General features: G+C 35.8%; 1 protein-coding gene across 3 annotated transcripts in view; it reads right to left on the bottom strand.

The window, feature by feature from the left end:
- SEMA3A (semaphorin 3A) overlaps positions 1 to 20,173 on the bottom strand; it is a 460,613-nt gene that overhangs the window by 57,014 nt on the left and 383,426 nt on the right. For all 3 annotated transcript variants that reach the window (XM_084786809.1, XM_084786811.1, XM_084786810.1), the window contains one exon: positions 19,815 to 19,934. In XM_084786809.1, coding sequence (XP_084642935.1) covers positions 19,815 to 19,934 — 120 coding nt within the window. The remainder of the gene's footprint in view (positions 1 to 19,814; positions 19,935 to 20,173) is intronic.

Raw genomic sequence — 20,173 nt, 5'->3', positions numbered from 1 at the left:
GTGGTTTGTTTGCCACATTTGAAGCTATTTCCATAAGGAGGTTCTTTGATGCTCATCATCTTTGAGGTACGCTGGGAGTTAAATATCTGAAATGTGATACCACTGACATTCAGATGCTGTGTTCTTCTATGTTAAAAGTTCAATAAAAATAGACACTATGTTTTTTTTTCAATCACTAAGTTTTTACTGTTAAAACATATCTATTAGGGCCATGCATGGTGGTGTAGACTTAAAACACTAACACTTCAGAGGCTGAAGCAGAAGGATCATGAGTTCAAGGCTAACCTAGCCTACATAAGATATCACAATTTAGCCTGACTTACATATGAAGACCCTGCTCTCCTTCTAAGTACAAAGTGTGAGTTAATGTCAACTAGCCTCAGTTTACTGTCAGAAATTAGAAATGTTTGGAGAATTTAAAAGGGGATAACATAATTCTACCAATGTCTGTCTGAAGCATTCATGGGCTTTCAAAACTGTTAGTGGCTATTAATTTATAGGGCTGTTTATAAAACTCTGTAATATCCTATAAAGTATAAATGTTTAAAAGTTAATGGTAACATAAACTTTTACAGCTGGCAAAGCAAGTTGAATTACACACTGGCTGATAAGGAAGCTATAAAGCTGTTAGGAACAACTGAGAGAAGTAGATTCTTCGTAAATCCTTTAATGGGCAGAACTCTATTGTTTGCAGCATTGAGGCCTCCGGAATTAAAACGTTTACCACGTAACTAGCTGCGAAGTTAAGAAGAGAGAAAAGCCATCAGAGAGGACAGCCAGCAGCCAGAATAGCAAGCAATAGTGACTGCTTTCTTATTTTAGATTCATCCTGAAGGACAAACAAAAGTCCCCAAGAACCAACAGACCAGGAACCAGGGCCCAGAACACTGAGAATGTGAGGCATGTAGCTTAAGGTCCTCCTCACATTCCTTGCTAACAGCATAAGCAGAGTAGATATATCATATTTGGCTCTGGAATAGAGAATCATCTGACTGCCAAGGAACAGGCCTGGAAAAAGTTTCGAAGCTTAGCTGGCTGGGTAGCTCTGAGCAGCCCATGGAATAGTTTAAGGCCAGGGAAGGTTTAAGGTCAGTCACAGCCTGGAGAGGGAAGGAAGGATTCCAAAAGAAAAATGAGAGGGCATGTAAACGAAAGCGACAGGTAGCGCTGATTGTGTGGCTTCCTGTGTGAAATGCACATAATTCCAATAGTCACTCAGCCTCAAAGAGATTAAGATATCTGAGATGTCAAAGTACAAGCTAGTAGCTGACAGAACGTGAACAGGGCCAAGCCCTTTCTCGAACCTCAAGCCTCATCAACTGTCCAGAACTATTATTCTACTGTGTGCTCTAAGTTGTACGTTAAAGCTAATTGCTGTACTGTATGAATTAAGGTATTTGACTTAGATATTAATGAAAAGCTGGTGGAAAAGCTCACCAGTTTTTACTGTAACCCATTAGGATTATTTGAGCTAAATGGCCACATCCAGTGCAGATGTCTGCAGCATTCCCCATCCAAAGGGAAATTAACAGCAGAGGAAGTGAAAGCCTTTGGGGTATTGGACTTATTAGCATAAACATGTGAAGTTATCAAAACCATCACCAAGGAGTGTCATGCCTTCAGCCGTACACGTCAACTCACATTAATCTCCACTTTGAACCTTTTCTCACTTGATTCCTCTTTGGAAGTGGGAAGTATCTTTTCTATTAATTCAGACCCTTGCTGTTAGCCACCCTCTTTCTGAAACATACTAGTCTACCCTCTTCAGAGCCTGCACTCTTCCAATCTCTCTGCTTTCCAGTTGCCATAAGACAATGTTAACGTGGTGCGTTTGTGAGCTTGCACAGATTATGAAGCTTTTCTGTGGACTGGAAAATACAGAGGTCATCAAAAGACATTCAATTGCGTAGATCTGGGTAGGGGTTCGAAGTTTACTGCATGTATTATCCTTGGCTGGTGTCAGAGTTTGAGCAGGACCCCTGAACCCAGATCTGCCCATAATAATGTTCTATTTGTAGGTTTCTAGGACCCTCTGGATCCTTCTATTTCTCCATTCTCCCACGCTTCTCTCACCTAGAGTCCCAATAGGAAGTCTTCCCCTCTGTTCCACTTTCCTGGTAAGTGAAGACATTCATGGGACATGCCCCTTGAGCTAGTGTCCAGATATAAGTGAGTATATACCATTTGACTCTTTCTGCTTCTGGGTTAACTCACTAATTATGATCATTTCTAGTTCAATACATTTGTCCACAAATTTTGGGAATTCCTTGTCCACAGTTGAGTGGAGAATGGGGACTGACTTTCACATGAACTCTGGCGCCCCATATTTGACCACGTCCCTTGGATGGGGAGGCCTGGCGGCACTCAGAGGAAAGATAGCAGGCTACTAAGAAGAGACTTGATACCCTATGAGCATATACAGGGGGAGGCGGATATAGGGGGATATATGCTGCATATACAAGGGAGTCACAGTCATAGGGGAGGGTAGTAAGAGGAAAATGGGAGGGAGGGAGGAATGGGAAGATACAAGGTTAGGAGAACCATGGAGCTGTAATATGAATAAATTAACAAAATATATTTTTAAAAGTCATTCAATTATCCACCATCCAAATAGAACTCCAGTTTACCTCCCTTGTGCCCTACTACCCTAGCATGCCAGAGACCAAAATGTTTCTTTCTTTAACTCCCTTCTACTGTCACCTGTGGCAATGTTTAGAATGTCCATTTTCTACCTTCCAAAAACGTTTCCTGAAAATTTTACAAGTGCGTTTGCTGTCCTCCTATCCTACCTTCAGCAGTGGTGTATACTCTGCCTCTTCACAGACCTCAGCCAGGCAAAGTTCACCATTTACCTTAGAATCTTCCCTAGTTCTTTCAAGGTTTTATTTTAAGATACCATTTGCACTCTGAGCACTATTATATAATTGCCTTAAAGCCAGGGGTCTGCCTTCACTTAATAGCTGGTGGTACTGCATGCTAGCCCAGTAGCTTAGCTCAGTGACTGTCTTGAAATCTCAACCATAAAGTGAAAACATGGGGATGTTACAATGAATAGAAAGATGACCAGAGCTAGGAAAAATCCACTTAGTAAATGCTATTGAAATAAGGAATATTTTGATTGTTACCTTAAGTGGCTTCTGTTTTATTATTAAGCTACATTTTCCCCTCAACAGAACTGAATTTAGAAGAGTATTACGGAAATTGGCAAATGGATTCTTTAAAATGGTTATGGAAAATTGAAGTCACAGAAGCACACCAAGACTCTGACACAAAGGAAGAGTGAGGTAGACACAAAGAAGGGAGCTATTAAAATAAATCAGAAGCTAGGCAAGACCGTGTGGGCATTATTGTCCATACGTACATGACAAGACAAACAGCTTAAGAGAGACAAAACTTCACCTGTAGTGCTAGACCTTAAATAAACAGATTCTTAGCCAAATCAAATCTATGTGGGCCACAGTATCAACTTGTCAAAAACTGCTTTATACAGTGAGTGCACTTAGTCGTCTCCTTCTGTTCATTTCTAAATTGCATTTGGTGTAATCAAAGATACGTATGCATGCATAAAAACTGTGAAGGATTAAAAACTACGTAGGAAGGAAACCATTGAAATTTCCCTGTGTACTGGGCAAAGTGCTGCTTTCCTTCTCCACAGATTATTTTGGGTATTCCAACTTAATCCCCAATTCCCTGATCTGTTCACCCATGGCACGGAATGACGGTCAACTATATTTGATCATATGCATGTGGTTATCTGTTTAAAAATAACTCACCATGTTCACCTTCCCCAGCCTACTCCTCCTTACAGACAGCTCTTATTACCAGTGCACCACTGTGAACCACAGAAGCCTGCCAACTTTTCCTCTATCACAACTGCCATCTTATTATCAACTTTACTTTGGAAATACTTCTTAAAGACATTTTATATCTATGTTTTGCGTCTTGATTTTGTTTCATAAGTTTTTCACTCTAGCAATGTTTTTTGTAATGCTTTTATTCATATCAAAATAAAAACTATCTCTAGCATTGATAATATTTCACCATTATTTAATATATTTATGTCCACTTTATGTTTCCCATTCTCCTTAGTACATGTTTTGGTAGGACTAGGTTATCTTCTGTCACTTAAAAATAAAAAAATCAAGCGTGTAAGGACCACAAAGCATAGCGCTTGTCAACATTCTGAACAGCGTACATATGTTTGGATACTTAACTAGATGTAGATTTTATCTCATAATATGTAGAAGTACTGAAACTACATTGGCTTCATTTTTTAAAAAAGAAAGATTATTGATGAATGGAGACTGGTGCATGAGTATAGAGAGGATACAGAATAAACTCAAAATCAGTAAAAATATAGGGAGAGATCTAAGCTGTTTTACAGTAAAGTGTTGGGTTATGAACTTACAGCCTTATATATACTCCACATTTGTTTTAGCACTGAACTATACCACGGGCCTCCAAATAAGCATGTTTGCATAATATATCTTGTCAGGTGCTCAAATCAGTTCTCAAAAAGAAATTAGTGACACGTAATAGTTGTGGAGTTGCTTTTTTAAACAATAAGACTTGTAATGTTTATTTTTAATTTTAAATCTGTTATTTTACTTATTCTTGTCAGGTTGTCCTAGGATTAGTTTTCCATTATGGTGAACACAGTAAACTGCAGGATCACAGGGCTTAGTACAAGGTGGATTTTAAGAATTCTTATGGTACTAAAAAAGAAATATCAAAGTTCAGATAAAAATTTTAATTTTACTGTTAATGGTTTGATACCTTGCAGTTACTGTCTTCTAAGCTTTGGTCTACGCTCTCTTTTCTCATCTTGTATGGAAGTTTTGGTTTTGTTATTTTGGGTACTAACTATCAATAAGCCAAGAAACTCTTCAACAGTTTTTCTAGGCATGACATGATTATGCTTTTACTCCTTGTATTTTTGAATGATTCTTTTCAGCAGATTATCTGAGTGAAATGTGATGGCTGACATTTTAAAGAACATTGTGTACAATCATTCAGACATCATGGTTTATAATTGCAAATATAGAGGAGAATTATTTTGATAACATTGTACATAATCATGTTACCTCAACTATAATGTTTACTTGCCTTATAATTGTACATATTTATGCCTTCTTACCTGCAGGAAACTGCAATATGTTATATATAAATCTATTAGACCTTCAGTAACTAAATTCATGCAATAAATGTGCACGTTTGACCTCAAGTATACTTTCACCAGTCATGCTGTGCTTTTGAGTTATATTGAGTATAAAGTAGTATGTGATTAGATTAAATGGTTTAGTGATTTGATCAAATAAAATAGAATTTCATGCAGTAAGTAATTTCTAGAAAGAAAAGATTAAATTATTTTACAATGTTTGAAAGCACACACAAGTTACTTTGGGGCATTGGTTTTTATTTTATTTAAGAATTTCAAAGACTAAAGTCATACTTTATACTCACCCTGTTTCAATAGAATCACTAATGTTTGGAGGAAGAGATAATCATGTTCTTATATTTGAGATTAATAAAATATATTCTGCTTTAAAGGCAATACTGTGCAGCAAATGGAGTCCAAGATCACAAAGTAATTTTTTAATAAAAAATACAATTAAAAATAACTTTGAACTTGAGGAGAAGTATGTTGGCAAACCTTTTTTTTCTGATGAAAATAGTGCTCCTTGTTTAGAAAGCTCCATGATAAGAGGGAATTCATATAATTGCACTTAATCAATGACAGTACTAAAACCATCCCTTAAAGAAAACTTGGTAGAGTTTCAAGAAACATGACACTTTCTAACTCACCTCATTTAAAATTAAAGCACGTTTTTCTTTCCTTTGCCAGAATATCCATCACAGTTTTAGACAGTATGCTTAACTCTGATTTATTAAATAAGTGTGTGATTCATTTTTTCTATGTTTCCATGATTAATTAAGCAAATAATGTGTGCCTGGGCACACGCCGCGCACACACACACACACACACACACACACACCCTAGCACACCAAGAAGACAGAGTACAACTATGGCTTAAATCCTCTGAAAAGGAAAAACAACACTTAAGCACTTCCTTTCACCTTCGTTTGCCACATTTCATTCACTTCTAAGACTGAAAACAGAGACCCCCAAAGGTCGAGATGCTGCTCGGATAAGCATATGCAGCTTTAAAAGTAATTGTAATAATTCGCTTGGATTAACAGTGTCCCTCTGTGGAGTAAGAACTTCAATTTGTGTTCATTATTCCCTCATATCGTGTTAAAACATTTTTTATCAAATCTTAGTCAATGTGGTTAAATCAACAACTTAAAAATAATTCATCTTATTTTTAAACTTTGAACAAAAGATAGCATCCATATATTTTCTTTTTTCAATATTTAAGTGAAGATATGGCCTATTATAGAAGTATCCTTATAATGTAAGAATTCATTTCTTACTTTCACTTAGTTCTTCATGTGCTTATTAATATATTCATTCTTAGCATTTTTTGGGTCAAGCACTGACACCCTTAGTATTAAACACGAATGGCTTAAAAATCTCTTCCATCTTTGTCTATGCTTACTTCTTCTATAACGGTGTCACACAATTTTCTTGATCATATATATCTTGTACATGATCCAATGACAAACTGGTTGATGAAGAGTAATTGTGTCCCAGAATGAACAAGCAAAGTAAGTAAGCAACACAGCATGAAGGACCAACATGAGCCACCTAAAATATAGGCATGTCCTTAATTTCTAAACATAACATTTCTGTGAAAGTAATTCATATATCAAAACTGGCTTTTTGAGTCACACATTCATAAATAAATACTACTTTCCACATCATTCTAATAATTACTGGCTAAAACCTTTCTGCACACGTAATCTCATATTTTTTTTTCTGTGAGAATGTGAAGACTGTGACAGCTGTAGAAGCTCTGCTTGCCCTGTGTACCCTTTTCCCAGGTCAGCCAGAGTCTACAGATTCATTATATAGTTCAACACTGGCAAGGGACCTTGCCTTCCTAGATGCTGGAGCCCATGCCACCTTGACTATAAGAAAGATATCCATGAGAGAGTGTGGCTTGCTTTATATCAAGAAATAATGATTCAGGGACCAGGAAAGATTTAGGTCACCTCCAGTTGACAAGTGCTTTGGCAACTCTGTAATAGCTTGAGTGTTGTTATACCGAGAGCTTAATTATTCTGATTACAACACCAGAGATGGTTCACCCTTCTATCATTTTCTGGTCAGAAAAATGCTCTCAAAAATACCAGAAAGTCAAGGTCTCAGTAGAAAATCACATTTAACTACAATATAATTAGCAGTTTCTATGGCTTTTGTTCTTAAGAGGCAATAATAGTTTTGATTTCTAAAAAAATGTCTAATTAGGTAGCAAAGGAAATTGAAGGCAAAGACGCCAAGCACAGTTTCTGAAGTAATTTGATATTGCAGAAAACAGTTATTTCATGCCCTGTTTAATCTGAAAGATCTTATTTTTTCTTCAGAAACAATACTTCATGTTTCACACTAAGTATTTTTTGTACTTTCTAGTCTCTTATTATTTAAAATACATTATTACTTTTTATACTTTTGTATCCTATCAACTAAAATAAATAGAATTTTAGTTGTATTTTTTCAATTTTGAAATGTTTGGTTTCTTCTATTGGACATGTCACTTTTAAGTGAACATATTTAACAACACACTAGCAAATATAATTTGAATTGGAATATCAAAATACAAACATTTTAAGTTGTAACATAATGTTTATACTTGCAGCTTTGTTTATATTTCATATATATATATACTTGTTTTAAAAATACTATTCCTATTTTTCATCCTTATAATTATTTAAAAAAATATTTCTGAGCAGATTCTGATGGAAGACGGTTAATTCATATTAATCTAAAGGCACATTGGGAGAAGGTGTTGACTATCATGAAATCCTCCAATTTTTCCTATAACTTTCCTTAGAGGGATTTTTTTAAAATCAGGATTGCTTATCAGAGGTTCAATAATTTGTTCCATGCACTGTTACAGTAAGTTGAAGCTTTAAAATCAACACATAAAACAATAATGAGTTAATCATAGCCAACATTTTGGTTGTCAAAAAACAGAATTTTCTTAGTATATATGTGTTTCATTAGCTGTACAGTTTTAATTGATATTATACTGAGTGTTTATTAAGGGGTGAAGGAAAATTAAAACAACATGTTCTGGCTATATTTCTTATAATTGTAGCATCATAAAAGCCTAGGCGTAATTATTGTGTTTAGAGCTGTTCTATACTAATGGATAGTTTCTATATGAAATTATTATATAGAATTGGCTATTATTAGTTTCTATTGTATTTTTAGGAATAAGGACATTTTAGAAATACATGCTTATGATCTCATAGAAGCACTCAGTACTTCTAGGGTTCATTTTCTGATGTTATCCTGGAAGGTTACTCAACTCTGTTTCTTCTGATCATCTTAGTACCTTGTGAGTACATACTGCATGCAGGAAATAGAAATTACCCAGAGCAACACACTGGTGCCTAACACAGATTGATCGTTTATTACTACCAGGCTTTGTAGAAGGATACAGAAACAAACAAGCAAACAAACAAACAAAGAACCCAAAACAAAACAAAACAAAAAACAAGAATTGAGAAAAATAGCTAATGCTAAATGAAGGTGGCTAATAAACCCAATTATATACAGGAAGTGGAAATACTGTTTAAAGTGATGAGACTAAGTTTCAGGAAATTGAAGATGCACATTAAAAATTGATGAGTAGTAGACTGAAATTGATAGGCTAATCTCTGTCAAATTATCTGTTCCTAACTTCCTATTAATAATGCAGTTCTTATAATATCATATTACATAGTATCTTAATTGGTTTTTACTGACAACCATATGGTCAGTTACAAAATGAAGATCTGAGTAGGTTTGGGAATTAAGACATGTTCCAATAAAGTTTCATTATTCTCTAATCCTGAAAGAAACCGCTCAAGTGTGCAACCTAAGTTACCTTACAAAGGTATTTCTACCTTCAGGTAGAGAACTATGTCATAGCTCATTGGTACTTATTTCAACTTTTGAAGATAGACATTTCATTTTGATGATGTGTTTATTATAGTTGTCTGACAAACACAAAAGTCTGATTAGGAAATAGGCATTACTGTTTCATAACCTGTCTTGTCTTGCATTCTCTCTTTCTTCTTTTTGTTTTCTTTTTTTAACAAAGTCACAAAGGGATGTCCTTTAATAACTTTAATTTTCTCTAGTGCCTTCACACCTTGGCAAACATTTAAACATTCCAATTAATCGGAAGAGTAATGACTTAACAGTTTCTACCACATTGTTAAAGAATGATCCCAGTGGTCAGGAGCTCCAGGAGGAGACCAATGGAGCAAAGAATCCAGGCAGAGGAGGGGGCTGCTGCAGAGACTGAATTCACAGCGATCTGTCTGCCTCTGCCTCCCGGGAGAGTGTTGGGATCAAAGGCCTGCACCACCACCTCCCGGCTCTTGATCAGAATCTTAATGTTATTGACCAATTGTCTAGTTGACCCATCCTAACCTAGTAAAATATTCAATAAAGTAATTTGGTAGTATAATAAGACTTTCCTTTAATTTATACAAAAGTAAGTAAGGTTTTTGTCATAATCAGTGCATTTTGCTTTCTACCTTAGTAATTCACAAACACACACAGACACAGACAGACAGACAGACAGACAGACAGACACACACACACACACACCACACACACACACACACACACACACAGAGAGAGAGAGAGAGAGAGAGAGAGAGAGAGAGAGAGAGAGAGAGAGAGAGAGAAATTCAAATTCACATTGTTGAGAACTAGTTATGTAGACCAAACTGTTCTCTTACTGAAAAAAGTCAAAGAGATATACATGCCTCTGCCTCTTGGGGTGCTGGGGTTAAAGACTTTGCCTAACAAGCCTTGCATCTACTATTTTTTTTAAATTCTTCTTTTTACTTATTTATTTATTTATTTTATTTTTATTAATTTATTCTTGTTACATCTCAATGATTATCCCATCCCTTGTATCCTCCCATTCTTCCCTTCCTCCCATTTTCCTCTTCCTCCCCTCCTCTATGACTGTGCCTGAGGGGGACTTCTTCCCCCTTATATGCTCATAGGGTATCAAGTTTCTTCTTGGTAGCCTGCTATCCTTCCTCTGAGTGCCACCAGGTCTCCCCATCCAGGGGACATGGTCAAATATGAGGCACCAGAGTACGTGTGAAAATTGAATTACAGAGTGGGTCTGTCTTTTAGCAGGTAGGTCTAACTAGTTCATTTATTTTTTCTTAATATGGTTGCACTAATTCTGTGGAAGTTTGACATCCATTTGACATTAGCTTTCTTTCTGCTTAACTTTTATGAACAATGCGACAAAGATTCACTAATTCCTGAATGGGTCCTAGAACAGTATATAAGCTGAAAACAAAACTGTGTAATTTTACTATTATATAGTGAGCAAAACAGGCTGTGTGGATCTCAAAAGAAAAAAAAATCAATCTTCTATCACCAATTTTCTGTGCATATTCTTCTTAGAATTTTATGGATATATAAAAAGGGCAGCTCTTTTTGATGTGGAAACCCTAGAATCCTTTATAATTAGTCATTAAGTGAACAAAAAAGAGTATTTGGCTTTACATGAATGTAGACAAATTTATTCACATATTGAAGAGCCACAGTTTTGATGGATCCCTTATGCTATCAGCCTACATTGAACCCAAACATAGTTATTCTTTAACAAATCATCATGCAAAATAGTGAAGACTGTGCTTCTAATGCAAGACATTGTGCCCATTTAATTTATTAAATTACTATAATAATTTGTAATTAATATTCATGGGAAACCACTGTTTTTGAACAAGTTTTAAATAATCATAATACCAAATGTATGCAATTTCAAATGCAACACATATGGATAACACAAAAGTTCCATGCTATAAACAGTACATTGCTTAGAACTTGGGAGAAAAGAGACTTGCTAATTTTTTCAATCAAATGGTATCTCAAACACTGTGCCTTGAAATGTTCCTTGTTAGAGCACCTAATATACACAGATGTTTCTTAGTAATATTATCAGGAAAACAATTTCAAAGTCATTTTCTTGGAAGGTAAGGGGTGGTAGATACATTTCCAAAGAATGCATGAGCATCATTAAAAAATCTTGTAGACTCAGGCTAAGGAAAAGTATGTATGCATTTCCTTGAGATAGATCTTAGCTCGTGGGAGAAGCTTACATTCAAAGTGATTGATGTATTAAGGAATTTTTTTTTTTAGTGTGGAATCTGAAATTTTCCACAGTGTTCTGAAACCAACTAACATTAAATGGATATTATTGGGTTTTTGTGTGTGTGTGTTTGATGACCATCCTTCCTTTTTCCAAAATAGATTATATACATTAATTAATAAACAATCTTCATAAGCATAAAATTGAGAAAGGTACATTTTTTTCATTTGTTTGTTTGTTTTAAGAGGAAGGGGCACTTGAGCATAGTTTGTGCCAGCTGCCTGCCGAGCTGGGTTAAGGCACAAATGAGACAGCATATTCAGAACAGCCCAGGATCTTAACACCACTCCAAAGCTTAGGAATGTCTCCTTGGGAATAAATTTAAAAGGTAAAGTATGAGGCAGCGGAAAAGATGGATTTCCTTGAGGTACATAGACAGCTACTATCTTCTCATACTAGAATATGTTAAAAGAGTAAAAAAAAAAAAACAAAAGACTATGACCTCAGTGGTGTAGGAAAGCAATAAATATTGTGCACAGTTGAACTCAATTAACATTAAAATCACATTGTCATAAGTTTATCCATGGTTATTCTTCATTAAAAAAAAAGCCTGATAATGTTGTAAAGTACAATATGATTTTATTTTTTATTTTTAAGGCTAAACATTTACTGCTCTTTAGCTTACTAAGTGCTTCATGTAACAAAAGGAGTTATCAAATAAAACAAAAGAATGTGAGCGATTAAGAAAGGCCATGATAGCTAAGCCTGTCTTTGGTACTGTGTGAGGATGTGCAGTCTGTCAGCATTAGTGTGTTACCTGCAATATCTCCACATTACTACTTTCTTCTTTAGGTACCCACAGGGGCTATCTCACCCAGCCACAGGTAAACAACAGGAAATAGTGCTTGCCCCCTCTTAAATAAGTCATGTGTACATTGAAGACGTAGAGTGAATTCTTCCCATATCCATATATGGAATTAAGAGGACTGTGATATATACTGATATAGTTTACCTCCAGAATTTATGAAGCAGATTCATTAAAGAGTTTCTTTTCTTCATGAGCCCAGATGATAGGGCCTCTGATAAATATAAACATGCTCTTGAGCATTCCTGGAGCTCAAAGTGGGGATATGTAAAATCCACCCACAGAGTGGTAAAAGTATAAATTAAAGAAGAAATAGCAAAATTGAGTCCCATCAGCTTAATTTGAGCTGGTTATAGTAATATTTAATATGGGAGATGCTCTAGAGTTATACAGTAATGCACTGGGTAGACCATGACACCTGGATGTAGCATTGTTTTAAGTTGAGATATAAATGAGTTTTAACAGATAACATAGTCTTTAGGGAGTTATCAACAATTTGTATCAGGAAAAGGGAATTATATATGGCTTGAAATGTTATGCAAATTATAAAAGTAGATATAATACATTTTGGTTGAAGTAAAATTTAATCATCAATCATTTTATTCAGAATGCTTACCTATAATATTTTTATGCCTATAGTATTTTAGGACTGAAACGTTTATAAATAAATAGCAGAATATATACCTCCTTAATCAGCATTTTTGACTCATGTCTTTGATTAATTTTTATAAGGCTTCTAAAGATTATACTTCAAGTAATAGTTAAAGTAGGCTAAGTGTATATTTTACTAACCTTGAAAAAATAGGCTATTTTATAACTTTTAAAATTTAGATACCATCACAACAGCTTGATTCTAATAAATTACCTTCCACCTTGAAAACTCCTAAACTGTTCTTAAATAATTTATGTCAAACCTACACACAATATTTAATATTATTATTATTGTCAAATTACTCCTCACAGTCATGATGATTAAAATGTAACAAGTGGCTTTTTTTTTTTTTTTTTTTTTTTTTTTTTTACCAAACTGCTATTGAATTTTAATGGCATCGATTTCCCTAGTCCTGCTTTATCTGGCTAAAATCCGTTAATTCCACTGCCCTTGCAGTTGGAGATCTCCAGGCTCATCATACTTAACCTCTGCTGAGCCTTCTCAGAATGGAATTTGTTTCCCTCCATTCATAGCTTCAATAGCTGAGCAAGCCACACGCAAGTATGCACTGGTCTTTTACCCTGAGCACACTAATCTGATTGTTTTTCCACTCTACAAACTCTGGGTCAACAATCAAGCTGCCGCCAGAAACTAATTAATTTGCAAACGGGCTTCAGTCTTCTCAGAGGGAAAGCTTTTGAGAGCCATGTCAGGGAGGCCAGTCACACCATGGTTACAGGCATTGTCATGGCATCTACTTCTCTGGGTAAATCTCTTGCTTGATGCCCCTGCAGAGAGGACCAGGATTACCCAGTCAACAGTAAATCCCTATTGAAGCCAACCAGGATCAGAAAGCGGTGACACCAGCAGAGGAAATTGGGACAGACAGGCGCAGTATTTTTCAAACTGACCTTAGATCAAGATGAAGAAAAGTGTAAAAAAAAATTAGAAAAAGATGGAAATGGGCTTAAAAGAATTTTCTAAGCTATCATCTCATCCTGTTTCATGCAATTATAATTTAAAAACTGAGTATTTTCAGTAAGTATAACACTGCTTACATAATTTTATAATCTTATCATTTCATTAGCTTGTCAATAAGTGATTCGACATTGAATGATACATCAAATCTGAGAACATTCTTTTTTAGAATATCACTTAAAATATTGAAATAGTATATCTTCAAAGTTTTATTTGGGTATATTTTATAAAGATTGAAACAAATAATTTTTCTACCATACTTATGATAGTGTATAAGTTTTATACGAGTGTAGTATGAGTGATTGGGTTTTGGTGTTGTTGCTATTTGGTAACTTCTGGTTCTTTAAAAGCAAACCGTGCTTAGTGAATTTGTTGAGCCCATCCTCCTTTAAAGGCCTGAACAATTTCATCATGTATATCTATTTATTAAGCAGATTACACTATTGGAGATTGGTACATTTGTCAGGTACATTTTTTCTTGCAATCAACTCATGAGAAAAAATAATATGTGACTATGAAGACATATTCAGGCTTAAATATTCAAGTTTATCAATAAATGTGTGAAAAAAACACATAGTTTTTATTCCTGACACTAACACTGTCATGCTAGCATTGCCAACTAAAAATATAAAGGACACTCTCTGAAGATATAACTCAAAAGTTAAGGAGGACTGAGTCTTTGCTACTATCCTCATATAGGCTTCAGATGTTTAAAGGGAATTTTATGTTCCTTTTTAATATTTTAATAATAAGTTTGAAATTAAATTATAATTGCAGCACTTTTTTTTTCTTTCTCTCCAGCCTTTTCCATGTACCCAGATCCCCTTTGATTATACCCAAATTCAAGACGTCTGGCCTCTTTTTAAAAATTTGGTTTATAAATATGTGTGTGTGTGTGTGTGTGTGTGTGTGTTACTAAATATAAGGAAAACAATATGCTCAGTCAGTTTAATGATAGTGTTACTATATGTATATGATTTCAGGGCTAGCTCAGCCCCAACTGATCTACTTGTAACACTACTACCCCCACATGTAAGACTAAGGGAGAACATGGAAGAAGGGATGGAAAGATTATAAGATCAGGATGTCTTTGTGAGAGTGCATTTCCTAAACTCATCAGGGAAGCTACACCCATAAAGTCTGGACAACACAAATGCCTAGACAAGACCCAAATAGACTGCACCCACATTTACATAAGTGTGGAAGAACAATCTTTGATGGATCAACCCTAGGGAGAACTAACACACCCCCAGGAAACAGCCCTCTGTTTTTGTTATTGTTGCTGTTTGTTTGTTTTCGGTTTGATTTGGTTTGGTTGCTTTTATAACTAAATGAATTCTGAGCTTCTGGATGCGGCATCTTTCATATAACCATAGAAGAAGTCTAATGCAGATGCTTTCCTCTAAAGGGGAAAAAAAAAATATACTCATTCACTAAAACCACAGAAACAATGAAAAAAATGCAATCGTGGAGAATTCTGAGATTATATAAAATAGGTAATTCATTTTACTTATTAAAAAATGCAACTGGACCTCTGACATGGTTTATGTCTTCAACGATGTTAGGATTAAAATTGTTTATTAAAAGTGTTTTACAGGCAATTCAGGACTTGGTCTCTGGTTCCAATATTAATCTGTGCCCTTGTAGTTTATTTGAAGTCATGTTTCTTGGTTTTATTTTTCTAAAAATGCATCCTGTGGAGAAATTTGAATCTTTAGAGAATGTGCAATATCCTAGTACATGACCACAGGGGAAGTTATGCTGATTTCTGTGAGGGCAGACAGTCCTGCTATGGCTGGGGGAGGAAGTCGATGATGACTTGCATACCATTTCAATTACAGGAATAAAAAAGAAGAAGAATAAGAAGAAAAAAAAGGAAAGAAAAGAAAACAAGTGGGCTGGTTTATCCACAGGCACGATCCTTTTAGGAAATTCCACTAAAAGAAAACAGGTCTTCCTGCGATGAATGAGAAAGCCTCACACTCTGGGCGTGTAATTAGGTCTGTTTGTGTTCACCAGGCCTTGGCTCTCTCAAGGATGCGTGTGGTTTCATTGTACTGAAGCCAGATTAGGGTGCCCTTTCACCCTCACTCCCGTATAACCCCTGACAGAGGGTGCCCTACACATTTCCCCAGCATTCCCTGGCCAGAGGAATGTGTTAAAACAGACAAAGCTAGCTAGCAAGGTTGCTGCGGCCCGGAGTCTTTGTGCCTTTTATTCATTGCTATGTATACCTTCTCATTTCGTAGTAATTATAGAAAGTAGTCGGTGTTATCTTTTACTCACACATAAGGGTCAAAGTCAAGGAGAACCATCATTTCTAAAGCGGATGGAGTTTCACTGAAATTATACAGCAGTCCAGTATTAGTCAAGGACATGAGCAATGTGGAAAACAGTCTTCATCAAACTAAAAAAAAATGTGGGGTAGTCATTCATCTAGTCTAATGAATGGCTAAAAGAGTAAAGTAACTAGATAGCCCACGGAATGCTAATGATTACCTTAAGAACAGAGGAAATTTGTTTTCTAACCACAAATATACACAGAAAAAGTTGACTTAATTTCTAAAATATTAGAAGCTGAAATTGGAATTGAAGTTGAAAACTGTGATATATTGAGAGACTTTATGAAGCACATGGGGAAAACATGACTTTTAGCACGTGTCAAACTCATGCTTTGTGTATCTGAATTCAGAAATTATTTTAATCACTCGGAAACTTAAATTAGGCCTTGGTCTAAAACGTGAGCACAGCTATTATATGCTAATTGGTGAAAACCTACATAGATGTAAAATATTTTAATTTTTGTATGTCAAAGTATGATTTCTTCCAGTTCTTTCTTGTTCAGACTGGATTAGACATGTTATTATTAGTATTATAAAAATGTGATTTTTAAAAGAAGTAGTAGTATATTGAGGCTATACTTAAAAACTCAAGACATTTCAAGATCAAATTCTAGATACTTGTATTTTTGTTTTTCTTTAGCATAAGCAAAAATTAAGTAACCTAAAATTAATTCACTAGTTCACCCAGAGAAGTAAGTTGGTTGGCAAAATGCAGGGTAGATGTGCACCCAAATTTCTTATAGCCCTGAAGATCCCTGAAAAATGTCTTAGGAGGCAATATGTTATATCTGGCAATAATGATAATTCTCTAGTCTATGTTGAGGCCTCAAAAGTCATTCATCTTATGCACAAATGTATAAACTTTATGTTTCCATTCTTTATTTTCTGTCATGTATCTGATTTCTCAAAACCTGTGTTTCACAGTCCCCTGGTCCTGTCATGAGCACACCGGCATCCGCACACTCACAGCAATCTGGTTTCTGCACCCCGTCAGATGGAACCTTCCTGCTAATTTGGAAAAAATCAGTTCTCACATTTAGTGCTGAGAGACTGATAACTGAATTCTCAAATGAACCACACACTTACAGAGATGAAGTACAGAACTGTGGACAATGAATGTGTTTTCCCACAGCGTAAATTCTCTGGAATCAGCTGTCAACGTGTGTGTGTGTGTGTGTGTGTGTGTGTGTGTGTGTGTGTGTGTGTGTGTGTGTGTGCAGCATGAAAGCAGCTTTAGCTGGGTGACTTTTTTCCTTAAGGCCATAAAAATGAAATGGATACTCCACTCTCTTTTGTGTTATTCCATCTTCTAATCAGATTTTGTTTCTCATGGACAGTGAAAGCCTGTATGACTCCTAAAGTTCTTAGTAGATCAAAGACGCTTTGTTCCTGAATAAAAAACAAACATTTTCACTCCCACACAAATATTTCCATTTAAGAACAGATCAGATAGAGATTTTAAACAGGGGGTTTCTCTACTAACTTTGCCCCTACATCATGCTTGCTTTAATAATTGGTGGTGGGTATTGTACAGTTCTCTCTTGCTCTTTCTTTAAGCTTTAAGCATGCCCTTTTCATGAAGTCATCAATCCCTCTGTTCTTTACTGGGACTTTCAACTTCTATGAGGATTCAGGATCTCTCTAGCTCTGGCACTGCTAGTAGGGTGGAAATGTGACTGTACATCCAATGCTCTTTTAGTCCTATGAGTCACAAATATCTTCATGCTTATCTGTAATAAAAGAACAATCAGCAGCCAAAACCAAAAGAGGAAGAAATCTGGAAGAGCAAGATGTGAGTGCTATGAAAATGTGGTCATGTCTAGTTGAAAATGCTGCAGAGCAAATCCTAAATACAGCAGGATGAGAAACTATAGAAAATCAGAGGTGGACTTTGAAGAAGAGAGTCATGAGGTAGGCTCTTAGAATAAAGTTAGGTTGATGTCAGTTCACAGTGGGGAAAATCTTGAGGATAAAAAGTCCCAGGCAGACAATGAACTTAAGTGTACATAAAAGACACATTTTGCATGGTCCAGTGGGTCAAAATTTCAGGTCAGGGGAAGACACTTTGTCAAAAAGAAATATAAGACATCTGGATAGATGACTCAGGGGTAAAAGTGGTTTCTGTGGTTTCTGCTAAGTGTGATGTCCTGCGTTTGATTCTCAAGCCCTAAATGGTGGAAGGAAAAATCCAACCACTTCAATTTTCCTGCCTTCACAAAGCACTCATGATGTGGCACATGCACCCTCACACATACATGCACACCTACACACACGTACACCCATATGTAAACACTGAAGAAGACAACAACAGCAAAACAAACATAAATTAAGGGAATTTAGGAAAAGTAACAATGTAATTTTTAAAAAGACAGAACAAACACATGTCTGAGATAGAGTTTGTGTCTTTGTTTCTAACACATGTGCAGGATTAGCACAAGGAGAAGCATTGCCACAGGTGGGAGGAAAAGCGGAGTCCGGTGACTGGAGGGTAGTTGATGATCTGAGGGGTTACTCTGATGTTTTGTTTTTGTTTTGTTTTGTTTTGCTTTGCTTTCTCTGTGTAGCTCTGGCTTCCTGGACTTGCTTTGTAGACCAGGCTGGCCTTGAACCCACATGGATCCACCCGCCAAGTGCCGGGATTGCAGGCATGTGCCACCATGCCTGGCAGATCTGAGTGGTCACTTTGAAGTAAAGGACTCATTAAAAAAATCATTCCACCTTCAACTGAAATTTAACATTTTACTGAGATCTAGAGATAGATGTGATTTTATATATGTGTGTATATATACATATATACACACAAATATATATAAATGTATATATAGATGTGATATATATATATACATACCTATATGCATATATACATACATACATACACACACATAAATAAATATATAAAAATAGAAGTGATTTTTTATTTTATTTTTTGAGACAGGGATTCTCTGTGCAGACTTGGCTGTCCTGGGCTCACATTGTAGACCAGGCTAGCCTAGAGGTAAATATATATACATACTCATTCAGTTTAATTATTAATATACATGGATGACTTACAATCTATTTTTTTAAGGTGCACATTTTGAACATTTTACACAATGCTTAAATGTTTTAAATACTAAGAAAAAGGGAGAGCACTCTTCAAAAAGCGTCTATTCTTCAACAAGTTAAACTAATGCTTGGCATGGGGAAACTGAAATCTCATTACATATCTACACAGGGCTATGTATATGGAGGCTTTCATTTCCTTATGTATAAAATAAGATAGTTTTTGTTTGTTTTCTTGCTTGCTTTTGAGATGTAAGATTCACTTTAAAATTTGAAAGCACTAAAATATAATGTACTCAGCAGAGAAAACTTTTTTTTTTATGCCAAGGCTCGGAATGATGCTCTCAAAACAATAACCACAATTATGGACGAAAATAAACACGATCCCTCAGACTTTTTGTGATGTCCCTAAAAGACGAGACTTTTTCCATTGCTCCCCTTTCGCAGCTTTAAGCCAGATCCTTTCTTTCCACAGTAGACTACTGAGAAACTTCAAATTTGGCACAAAACAAATATTTCCTGAGGTTTTAATCTTCTTTTCTTTTTTTCCCAATTTTCTCACACCCACGGTTGTGAGGTCACCACCACTATCTTACCAGCTGACTAAATCTAAAGCACTGTGTGTCCCATAAAAGGAAAATTTCCCAGAGACAATTGGTGATAAGTTCTGTCCCTGTATTCTTGCCCGTACAACATACCGTTGAGCCACCGGGAGTCGTGCTGCTCCGTCCGGATGGGATGATGGTGCCCGAGTGTTCTGAAGATAGCAAAGTCTCGTCCCATGAAATCCGCGGCAGTTCCAGAGTACAACTCGCCATCTGTGTTGTGACAAAAGGAAGCCAAGCACGTATTATTTAATTGAAGGGAGGCGAGCGAAGCAAAGCAGCAATAATATAATTTTCATGTTACAACAAACGGTACTGCCATTATTATGCAAAGCGGTTTGTGTTTCATCGTTTTGTCCGGAAACAAGGGGTCTATCATGTCAAATGATCATTCATGTGTGACTCGCTCAGTCACAACTCAGGAAATAAGAATAAAGTCTGAATCAGTGAAC

Source organism: Acomys minous (genome assembly GCF_964271855.1).
Source record: "Acomys minous genome assembly, chromosome: 6".
Classification (NCBI taxonomy): domain Eukaryota; kingdom Metazoa; phylum Chordata; class Mammalia; order Rodentia; family Muridae; genus Acomys; species Acomys minous.
This window is presented reverse-complemented; position numbering and strand designations above follow the sequence as displayed.